This window comes from Erythranthe guttata, chromosome 14 (genome assembly GCF_056151865.1).
Source record: "Erythranthe guttata isolate IM_541 chromosome 14, IM_541, whole genome shotgun sequence".
NCBI classification, from domain to species: Eukaryota; Viridiplantae; Streptophyta; class Magnoliopsida; order Lamiales; family Phrymaceae; genus Erythranthe; species Erythranthe guttata.
This window is the reverse complement of record NC_142546.1, coordinates 1,863,786-1,876,770: the sequence shown is the minus strand read 5'-3', so window position 1 is coordinate 1,876,770 and position 12,985 is coordinate 1,863,786. Positions and strand designations below refer to the sequence as shown.

At 29.7% G+C, this 12,985-nt stretch overlaps 1 protein-coding gene across 1 annotated transcript; it reads left to right on the top strand.

Annotated features, from left to right (window-relative positions):
* Positions 1 to 4,292: 4,292 nt before the first annotated feature.
* LOC105963117 (Integrase-type DNA-binding superfamily protein) lies at positions 4,293 to 5,676 on the top strand. Its single transcript, XM_012987488.2, is given in 1 exon segment — positions 4,293 to 5,676. A coding segment is annotated over 1 exon segment (1,209 nt). The 5' UTR covers positions 4,293 to 4,384; the 3' UTR covers positions 5,594 to 5,676.
* Positions 5,677 to 12,985: the final 7,309 nt, after the last annotated feature.

Genomic DNA, 12,985 nt, shown 5'->3' with positions numbered 1-12,985 from the left:
ATGTTACGTTATTGGTGGAAAACATGATGGGGGCAAATTACAACTTAGCTTTTGCAGGACATGATAAACTTTTTTAATCAATCTTTACCAACATCAGTTTGCTGGTTATCTAAGTATATTATATATTTATATACACGTATATGTATATGTATATATTGCAATATAATAAATATTGCAATTATAAAAATTTAAATTCAATTAAGGAGGTTCTCAACTAATCCATTCTTTTTGATTAATAATAGATAATTAATAGATTTATGCATCCACTTGAACTAGTTAATTCAAGTGAAAACATTGTTTATGAAGTAGATTAATATTGTATTACATGTTTAGAGTGTGTGTATTCTATATGTTCTTTGAGGTCCTTGATTTAATTACTAGAAACACTCTTATCTGAAACCTAATTACGAAAATACCCCTCATGTTTGCTTACGGAAAACACCATGAGGTATGTTTGTGTCTCACATAGTCCTCTTTATGGTGTTAATCTTGACGAAATCTCTTTGATCATTCCATATAATATCCTTCCAACAATACTATTTACGGACCGAATTACCCTCAGATTTCATTGTAAGCATATTATTTACTTAAGCTATTTGTTACTGTTTGAGGTGGTTAACTGTAACGGTTAATATTCATACATTGTAAGGTTTCGATGTACATTAGTATTATTTAAGGGTAAAATGAGACAACTTCTGTTAAAATACACGGTCAAACTCAAGGGGTTTTTTGGTAATTTTCCAAACAAAAAAGGTATTTTCATGATTTGCCCATAAATTAATCATTCAAATTATTCCTTTCCTAAAACTTATTTGTTTCCATTGATTTATAAATTGATGTGCATTTTTTTTATATTCTTTTTATCACAAATATAAAGTTTAGATTCTATACCTTGTCAAAATGAAAATTGTGAACATGGTTTTTGTGCTAGAAAGCAAAGAGTAAGTGGTGTGCAATAAAAGTAAGAATAATTTAGGGGGAGAATGATTCTATGGAGATGCATTTTTAACTTTTCAATTATCTTTTTATTTTATTTTTTTCATTAGCTTATTTTTTTTCTCTTATCCTTAACTTTTAGTGGGACCCATTGAAGAAAATTTATGTATTTATTTACAATTTAGTAGTTTAATTAGGCTGAGAGTAACTAGGTTAATTATATATTGAAAGAATGCTACAAAAAAAAAAAAAATAATAAAAAAAAATGCATATAGACTATAAAATTAAATTAAAATATAGACTAAATATTGTTTTTTTTTGTTTTTTGGCAAGAGGAATGGATTAATATTAAAAATTAAATACATTTAAATTGTGAGGCTAATTAATCATAGAAGTAAAGAATTTTAGTGTTCAGATTGGTGAAGGAGGTGGCCAAAGTTCTTATCTTCATGTTTGAGAATTTAATTTTGAGAGGAAAAAATAAAAATAAAAAGCAAAATAAGCACTATAAAAATATAAATGCAGAATATTCGTGCAGCCTCATTGTCATTTTGTACACTTTGGACTTGCTGCATTATTTCATCATATTCTTTTATTCAGTTCTCACACATAGTGCAAGGTATGTGTGTGTGAAACATATAAAAAAAAATTGGCCAAATTACGGCCACACCATGATATAAGGTCAAATTACGAAAAAAACCCTCATGTTTGGGCAATTACAATTAGCCCCCTCAACTATATATTTTCTTACAAAAAATTCATCATTCAGTAGGTAAATTTGATACCAACAATACATAGTTGATGAATAATTATAATTATCCAAACAAGGAGAGTTTTTTCGTAATTTGACATTGACTCAGGGGTGCTCGTAATTTACCATATTCTTATAATTAACATTATTAATATATTGTCTAGTTGCATATCCTTAAGGTCAAAAAATGAGGCACGAATAAATAAAGTGGTATATATGTATATAGTGATAGGATTGAAAGGAAAAAATAAAGGCAAAAAGTGATTTTGAACAACTTGTTTTGGGGCTTCATGGCTGCTGCTAATTTTCAATAATATATATATATATATATATATATATATATATATATAAACAATTTGAAGAACCATTATATTATACAAGACTTTGGGTACTCTTTTTAGAATAACTTCAACTGATAAAAGTGAACAAAGGGATTGTGATGGGAATCTCTATACTTCTCTATATTTATATTTCTTCAAAATTGAGGCCTCTCAATTAAAGTTGAATGTATACACACACACACACACACACACACACACACACACACACCACAAGAGATCTATAGTAATTAGTAATTTGAAAAATATCTAGATATCTGGATTTATAAATTACTATAATTAACTCCTCCAATGTTTATTTAATTTTTTGAAATATATCTAATGTATGTTAGTTTTTAAATGAAAAAATCCATAGTTTTTTCAGCTGATATTTGTTAATAATTATAGCAATTAATTAGTAAAGGTGATAGACGATTTGTTGTCTTCTCCTATTAAAGGAAGGAATATATATTTAGAGAGAGAGAGAGAGAGATGTCCCTAAAATATTTTTAGTAAAGATGCTTATTCATCCCCCTTGGAGGGCAATGCATTCTAGATCTTGAAAGTGAATATAACCTATTTCAATTTTGATGACTAGCTTAAGAAGGTAAAAAGAAAATATAATTGCATTTGTATCAAAGAATAAGTAAGATCGGACTGCGGTGGAGCAAGTGAACCCGCGTTAATTGACTCAGGTTCGAATTTATTTGCCAGTGGCAAGGTCGAGTTTCCCACCATATATTTAACTTAGTGTGATTTACGTCTCTCGTATGATTTACAAGTTATTACATGAGAGTGTAGGTTTATCTACCCAGTGCACAACGTGCTAAACTTTTAATTCTATAAGTTAATATTTCGTTAAATTAACGATAAACCTTTTTCAATTCGTTGTTACGAAATTGAAATATTCATTTTCTAAACTTTGAATCCAAATGAAACCCTAAAGGAAACGATGCTTGCTAATCATTTGAGGCATAAATTTGGAGAGGTGGAGAAAGGTTTTCTCCATATGGACCCATTTAACTTTCTGACCCTTTTAATTTTCTATTTAATTTTGAGTTTATTGCATTAGACACCCCTCTATTTTTCTTAATTGCTAAAAAGACCCTCGTGTTATTTTTATTAACAAAATTTCACTATAATTGAAAAATATAAGACAAACAGACCCCTAAAAGTAAAAACTCATTAATTGAGTGATTCTGAGCTAAAAAGCACAATACATAACAAAATTAATGCATTAAAAATATACGAGGACTCGTTTAGTAATTCAAAAAAACACAAAGGGTATTATGCAATTAACTAATTTAATTATGTTATGAGTTGGTAAAGTGGCCCTAAGCACATCTCAAAGGACACGTAGAGAGATGCCAGAAGAAAAGGCCAAATTTTAAATTCCTCTTTCAACACTTTGATCTAATTAATAATTCTTTTAGTACAATAAATAAAGAAAAAAAACTATATTTTAAATTTTTTTTTTACAGGCACTTTTGTTGGTTCATAATGACGTTGATGATAATATTAACAAATCTAATTATGTCTCTTAATTCAGTATATTATATGTGTCGTTTTCTCCTAATACGTGTAATTAGAGCCAATCATTTGATGGCCCACAATTTTAATTAACATTTTAAAAAAGAAAAAAAATATTATAATCAAGCCCCCTTAACAAAGTTAGTTTGGGAGAGTAGTATATTACTTTTCGCGGCCAAATTACGTCCACCCCTTACGATAATGTCAGATTATGGAAAAACCCTTCATGTTTGGGTAATTACAATCACCCCTCAATTATGTAATGTGTCAAATTTACATACTGGATGATGAGTATTTTATAGAAAAACACACAATTTAGGGACAATTGTAATTATTCAAAAAGAAGGGAGTTTTTCGCAATTTGACATTATTATCTCAGGGGTTGGGTGTAATTTCCCCTAAAATCATGTGGCTAATTGAATAAATCACATGATAAATTAATTAAAAAAAAGAAAAAAAAAAAAAAACCTAAAATTAAGACAATAAAGTAAATCTAGAGTTTGAGGTGTGGTTGCTGTCACTATCATGGAAGAATATACACCCATCTCAATAAATCCCAAAACCCAGGAAAGACAAGAGGACACCTGTACAAATTTCATTGGCTCTTCAACCATGAGAATGGAAGGCACGAATTTTATTTGATTAAAGCTTCTTAATTAATTATTTGGGCCAAAAATATTATTTTTTTAAGATAAAATTAATTTATTATTAAGCCCCCTTTAGAACTTTATTGACACAAATATAAGACCTAGAGGCAAAGTATTTTTTAGTATATATACAATTGTGCCCACAATTTTGTATCAATTTTCTTGCACTTTGCTTCATCTCTCATCTAAATTCACACAAACATATGGAAAACATATTTCCTAAAATGGAAGCCTTCATGCACAAGGCCGAGCTTGATCATCCCAACATATTTTACGTCCCGAAACCCGAGCCCTTGTTGGAGAAACGGCCGATTTCGAGTTCAGAATCCACTGCAAAAGAGGTCTGTTGTAATTCCGATACCACGTTGAATATTCAATTGTCTGAATTTTCTAAAGAAGCTATTTTGAGGAAATTTCACGCACATTCTAGTTGCTTTAACGGCTACGCCGCCATTAATCCTCCCCGTTATTATTACCAGAGTGAATCTTCATCTTCTGGTTGTAATTACGTCGGAGGAGGTAATTACGATAATACCCCTATGATGAGTTTTCTTGATCAATCCTTCCCATCTTCAACATATGAACCATGCTCACCAATTTCTTTATCCAAATCACCAAATCTTGGCTTATTTCTACATGATCCAATATTGATCCAAAAAAGTGCCCAACAAAACCCTTTATTTACAAATATGCCCCAACTCGATCAAACTCAACTCGAGTTTTCGGGATCACCGTCATCATCATCATCAAATTGGCTCAAAATCAATCAAAATCTCACAAACTCAAAAGGGTTCAATGATTATTGGCTAAGCACCACAAAAACTCAGCCGATGAAAAGCCGATCAAGAATCGAAAAATCGGCTCTTTTGCCATCTTCTTCTTCTTCTCCACAGGGAAAGCTTTTCCGAGGAGTGAGGCAACGGCACTGGGGAAAATGGGTCGCCGAGATACGACTACCGAGGAACCGAACTAGGGTTTGGCTCGGAACTTTCGAAACGGCCGAAGAAGCGGCTTTCGCTTACGATACCGCGGCTTATATCCTCCGCGGTGATTTCGCACACTTGAATTTTCCGGATATGAAGCACCGAATCAAGTCGAATAACTCGATGAGCAACAGCACCGTCGCGCTTCTCGAAGCGAAGCTACAAGCTATCTCGAAAGGAGTATCGAATAACCCGAAGAAGGGTACTATTAATAAAGATGGTAATGCAATATTATTATCTTCATCTGATCAAGAAAAGTTTGAAGAGAAAAGTTTGAGCAGAAAAGCAGAAGCTGTTGAAATCAAGAAAAGCAGCTCAGAAGTTGGGATGATGAATCTGATTTCAGATGTTGATGCAGTTCAGTTGAGCAGATTTCCTTCTTTAGATATGGATATGATTTGGGATTCATTGTTGGTTTGAGATTTATGATTATATTATTGATTTGTATTTTTTTTTTTGGATTAATTTTTTTCAGTGCATGTTTAATTTACTAGTTTTCTTGATAGTATAAATTACTGTTTTTTTGGTGTGTAGGGAAGTTCAAAAGTATGAGAACAATTACCATATTGTCCTTGCAATATAATACAAAGTATTTTGCATTAATGTAGGTTTATATACTTGGAGTTTGTTTCATTCCCAAATGTAATTCTTAATGGGTTTATTGCAATCAATCAACACTTCAATAATTGGAGTAAGGGTGAAAATCGAACTGATCGGATCGGAAATTGGTGTTTTTGAAAATATTTTGAGTTTTTCAAAGCCGAAATCTAATATTCCAACTCCCGTTAAAAACGGAATTGAGGATTTTAGAAACTGGAATGAAAAAAATTGGATTTTTTTCTGATTGGAATCGACGGAGTTTGGAAAATTCTAATTTTTAGTCACCTGACATTTGAAATGCGTAATAATATTGATATTTTGAGTGTATTTTTTTGGAGAGAAAAAAAAAAAAAATTTTGCAGAATCAAAATCTGATTGGAAATTGGAATCTTGTATATATTCCAATTCTCATTCAAAAAAATTCGAAATCGGAATTTTTGGTATTCGAAGTGAAAAATACGGGTCCAAAATTGAAATTTTTCGAATTGGAATCGGTGAAAATCGAAAATTCAATTCCAATTTCCACCACTAATTTAGACTAATCGAGAAAAACTACCCCAAATCTCAATTTATAAGATTAATTACCTCAAATCTTAATTAATTAATGGTGTTTGAATGAGATAATAATGATTAAAGTTGAGTACTACTCGAGTTTACATTGTCACAAGTCAAATACTTAATGAAATTAAATTAATTATTATTTGGACCACATATATATATGATATAGTAATATACTAATATGTATCTTTTGATTACAATTATTCTCAAGGTTGGATGTTGACCTTTCAAGAATCAAATAAAAAGGAATAATATATTTAATAACCACTTTATTTATTTTGTCATGGTCCCTACAGTGTTCATCATCATCGAATAAAATTAATAAAATTATGTTATGACTTAGCAGAGATTGGTTCAAATTTAAATGGAATATGCAAAGTCAATATCAAATATTTCTTTTTATTATCATCCCAAATCATGCTTTTTTTTAATTTTTTTTATTAATTTATTTTTTATTTTTTTTGTCAAATACTTGTTTTCTTAATTTTATCAAAGATTGAAACTTATTTAAGGTAATCTTTACGTGGACTTCTCATGGATTTATTAGAATTTTTTTTTCACAATTATTGATTTTTTTTAAAGTAATTATAATGAATTTAAAAGATAACATCATAACACACATAATTATTTTGCTTTCAAACAATTTTAATACTAATACAGCTTAAAAGTCAAAAGCTTGCTTGCTTGTTGACAGAAATCTATTACATTTTGAAATTATTTATGTTTATAAGATAAACAATATTTGCTTTCCTTGTGAGCATTTGATCCTATCAATTATTTCCTCACATTTTTTTTTATTTATTAATTTATTTATTATTATTTTGTTTTATATGTGTTTTTATTTAATGTATTTCTCCTTTCTTTCTTTAGTATTGTTTGATAAAGGGCCTTAAGAAAGCCCATTCATGCTACTGCTTTATTGGTGGCCCGTAATGTATAAGTCAAAATAGGGTAAATTACAACCAACCCCTGAGGTATAGTCAAATTACGAAAACTCCCATATTGTTTGGGTAATTACAACCACCTCTCAACTATAAATATTCTTACACATCGATCCTTACGTTTTCAAATTTAGTGGAATATTCTAGATTATATAGAATATTCTCAATTTTGTACCCGTTTTATCCCATTCGAGCTCCACGTTTTGAAGCAAGATGAACATAAAATGTTTTTTTGGATTGTATATATCAGATTGTGGTGCATCAGAAACTGTATTTTTGCACAAAACGTGTACAAACTTGAGTTCATTCCACAGAAGAATCTCATAAGAAGATTCTGTTGAATTTGACACCATAAGGGTGGAGATGTAAGAAAATTCATAGTTGAGTGGTAGATGCAATTATCCAAACATGAAGGGTTTTTTCGTAATTTGATCATACCTCATGGGGGTGGTTGTAATTTGCCCAATCAAAATATTATTTTTTTTTCTTTATATTTAATTTTTTTAGTATCTAAAAGTTGTAAAATAAAATAAACTAATTTATTTATTAATTTAATTATTAAATATTCAATGAAATGTTTTAATGAAATTTTAGACCATTTCCCATGAATGTAAAAAGTGATAGAATTAAAATAATTAAAATAACGCAGAGATAAATATTATATCAATATCAATACCAAAATCAAATACACTTTTTTTTTTTTTATAATTTAATTTTATTAATTTAACAGCAATTTCATTCCCAGGAATGTATCTTGATCAAAGGATCTGCATTACCATAGTTAACATAGAATCCATCACTCTTGACCACATAATTGTTCACATCATGGAGCTCCTCCCACGTGTCATCGTATACTACGAAAGCCCGCTGCTTATGCGGGCCCCACCAAAAGTGACAAAAGTAGAGAGTCGATTGGAAGAAATTAGAATGAAAAGACCAATTGAAACTCTGGCCGTGGCTTATCGTACGACGCCCTAAATCATCGTCTTTCGACGCACAATGAACAACTAACGAATTCGAATTTGCCGGCAGATCGTCCGAAACCCCGACTTCGTATTTCTTGGTGAAGTGAAAAGCTTCAATTGTATGAACCAAATAGAATGATATCACAAATATTAAGAGCAAGCTGATCTTCATTATTAATTAGTGGAATTTATTAATTATTATTTTATTTTATTTTTAAATGGAGCCAAAAATTCCAAATTATATATATATAGAGGACTAGTTGCTAAATTATCGGACTCAAGTTTGCTATTCACCATACATATATTATGGCAAGTTAGAAAATAGAACATAAATTAAAGGATAAGAATTAGTGCACATTACATCGCCCCTGAGTTAAGATTAAATTACGAAAATACCCCTTTTATTTGGATAACCACAACCACACTTCTCAAGGGTTGTTTCGTAAGACAATACATAATTTGATGGGTTTTCTTGTAATTTGATCGTACCTCAGGGACACAAGATAATTTAATGAGGGATATTATATAAAATCAAATTGGTAAAAAAAAAAAAAATCCCAATTTTATTTCATGAAATGCATAAGAGTATTACGAATTAATTATGATACATACCGAAATTTTATAAAATTATTGCCACGAGTTAACTCGCTCGAACTTATCGAGCCTATAATTGTCGGGATTATGGTTAACGTAGAACCCATCATCAAGGACGAGATAATTGTACGTATTACGGCTCTTCCACTTAGCGTTAAACACCTCGAAAGCGCTGTGCTTCGACCCCCACGTAAAACCACAAGCGTAGAGAGTTGTTCGGAACGCATTGGACTTAAACGACCAACTAAAACTTTGACTGAACCCAAGTCGACGATATCCGAAATCGTCGGTTTTCGAGTAACAATGGACCACTAGAGGATCAGGACCTTGGCCAAGGATCCCATCGTAAATATGAATATTGTGTCTCCTGAGGATACTAGTAGATTCAGTTATGTTGACCAAGTTCAAGAATAGTACGATGATTGAAATTAGGGTTTTCATTTCTGTCTGAATTTTTATTTTTATTTTTTTGTTGGTTGATTTTTTATTTGATTTGATTTTAATTGGCTGAATTACTTAGCATTTTATAGAAGAATTTGGATTAATTTTGAGATTAATTAATTGCATGTATTTTGCTAATCGCAATACTAAATTATGGGGATTGTTTTAATATGAGTAGTAAGAATTAAAAATATAATAATAAAAAAGTCAAACCTTAAAAAATATGCAGTTAATGTTTTGGTCAAGATTTGGTCGGTAATTGAAGCCGTTGACCATAATCACGCAATCTGCACGATTCAACGCTATTTCATAGACTCTTGTTGAAGTTCAAAAGTCAATTTATGTTAAAAGATTCCGACAATTTTCGAGTTTGAATTTGACGAAACTCAAAATACGTTCTTGAGTTTATTTTGTTTAGTTTGAATCAATGGACACTGCACATAATTTTAATGTTATGAGTTAAATAAAATACAAAATTTAACTCATCTAGGGGAGTATTAAATGAGCTAAGCTGGCTCGACAAAAGATCGAACTCTAATTTTTCAAGCTCGAAATCTCTGACGAATCGGGCTCGAGCTCATTTCAAGACGACTTTTAGTAAATTCAGGATAATTAACTTATTTCAACTTTTAGCCATTTCAATAAATTCTTAGAAAACTTACAGAAAAACAGTTAAGAAAAAGAAAAAGAAAAATGAGGTGGAGAAGTTTTGATTTTTTTTAAATACAATATCCTATATTTAACAAGGAATTATTTAAATATATTGGTAAAAAATCCCAATTTTATTTAACGAAATCCATAACAAACATTACAATTCATCCGAACAATAATATAAAATAAAATAAATCAGAACCACGAGGCAACTCGCTCCAAATTATTCATATGGTCGTTCGCATCATAGTTAACGTAGAACCCATCGGACATGACGACGTAATTGTACGTACGATGGAGGTTCTTCCACGCAACATTGAAGACATCGAAATCGGCGTGCCTATCTCCGCAAGAAAAGTGACAAGCGTAACGATTGTTTCGAACCAAGTTGGACGCAAATGACAAATTAAAACTCTGGCCGGTCAGAATTGTAACGCTGCCAGAAAAATAGTCCTTGGAGAAACAATGAAACCGTAGAGGAATAACATTGGTAGGGAGTTGATTGTAAATATGAATTTTATGTTGGCTAAGTGCACTACCAGATTCACTCATATGCACCAAGTACAAGAATAGGATAAAAATGAAACTGTTTTTCATTTTTAATTTCTTGGTTAAATTTTTTTAATTTTTTTTTTTAATTTTATTTGGCCCAGATTTCTTAGCATTATATAAGAAGAAATTTAATTAATTGTGCACGTATTTAATTATGGGATTGTTTGAAGGGATTCTTTTTTTGACTAAAAGTGATTTTATTTTTAATGAAAATGACTAAAAAAATAATAATAATAAAACCTCTTAAAATATGCAATTAATGAGAGTCGATTTCTGCCAATATTTGGTCGGTAATTCAAGTCGTTGACCGTAATCACATTCCGATCTGCACGATTCGCACTGACTGATTATTAATCGTTGAATTGTGTATAATCACATCATCATTATAACGATTATATTTCATAGATTCGGGTCGTAATTCAAAAGTCAATTTGGATTTGAATTTTGTTCGACTATAATTTGAGTTCAATAATCGAAATCCTATTACTTTCCACAATTTTGATCATAAAAATAATCCATTTATATTAATAAAATAAAAATACAATTTCATAATTAAACAACAACAATATTATTGCCATGAATTAACTAGCATCAAATTACTGTCGTGATCGTCGCCGTCAAAATTAACGTAGAACCCGTCTCCCTTCACGACGTAATTGTATGTATTATGTGTCGTCTTCCACTTAGCATAAAACACGTCGAAACCGCTTTGCCGTGGGCCCCACCAAAATCGACAAGAATAGAGAGTGCGACTAAAAAAATTGGACTTGAAAGACCAACTAAAACTCTGGCCGGGGTGAAGTGTGTGATTTCCAAAATCATCGTCCCCAGAGTGACAATGAACCAATAGAGGAACAATATCTCTAGGGAGTTCACTGTAAATATGAATATTATGTCTCCTGAGGAAACTAACAGACTCAGTTATATGGACTAAGTAAACGAATAGAATTATGATAGAGAGAAGGGACTTCATTTTAATTTGTTGGTTAATTTTAATTTGATTTGTTGGTTATTATATAGAAGAATTTTTAATTGTGAGATTATGGTATTTTTAAATAACACAATCCACGACCAAGATTGATGTAGTAAAAGGGAAAATTGCACCACCCCTATAATGTTTTATTTTTTTCACTTTACCCCCTTATCTATATAATATATAAAAGTTGAATTCTATAGCTAATTGATTGATATTTGACAATTTTAATTGGTGACATGTCCTCAGTTTCATCCCAAGTGGCGAATTGATTGGTGAAAATAAATCACCAAAAAATATGTCATCATTTTTCAAAATTAAAGGTAATTAAATATATTTAATTAATTTATTAATATATTTATATCCTACCAATTAAAAAATGCTCTAAATATATCAACTTTCTTGGAAACCCTAAATAAATTTATTTTTGAATTTAATTTCATATAATATGAATTTAGTTAAATTCGACTTAAAATCTTCCCTTATTCTAATTGCATGATTGGTGGTGTTACGGAAATTTATAATTTTAATTCATAAACTTGGATTTATATTAAAAAAAATATTGCATAATAAATTATTTGATAATATACATTTTACATGAACATGACTAGAGAATATGTATTTTTTTTACTAATTTAATATTATATATTAATATTATCTGTAAAAAAGAAAGATACATGTTTGAATTTACTATCTTGCGAAAATTGACACTATTTGTTATGCCATGTGTATTATTTACCATATTGAAAATTATACTACATGAATTTCATGTTATTACTTAAACAATTATGTTTTCTTCACTGAATCCAGTGACGATAAATTTTACGATTGATTTAACTTTTTAAATTATATACTAATTAAAAATACAAATTTTATCATAATTATACTAATAAATTGAATAACCTAAGTAAAGTTTAATCAATTGAAAAAAAAAACGAATTGATTTTATATATTTCAAAATATAATAAAGTTATTCTAAAATCTTTGGTATTAAATTCGTTTATCCACTTTATTTAATGTCTAACATTAAGAATATCAATTGTTTTGTGTAAAATGTATAATGATCGTATATACTATATATTGTATTCCACTAATAAGTATTTCATTATAACTCTAATAAATACAATTAAGTAAATATCTAGAGCAACTCCAACCCAAATTTGCAAATATTTATGCGTTATTTAATATTTTATTTTGATATTTATCTAAATGTATTGCTCCAACCATATGTATTAAATAGTTGTTAATTAAATATATCTAATTTCCATGTTATTTTCTAAATGGATATTGAGGTGGTTAAATTCATAACTCATGTTTGATATTTTATTTTGCATGATTGCATAATGTACTTTTACATTCTGAAAGATGAAATATCAAAATACCTCATTTCATAACTCTATTAGAATTAAAAATTACTATTTTGGAGTACGAAAATGGTGGTTAAATGTTTTGATAGCTCATTTAATAATCTCACTCGAAGTGATCTTGTCGTGAATAGTTTATATTAATAATTCCCCTAATGTTTGTTTCCATCTTACATCGACCC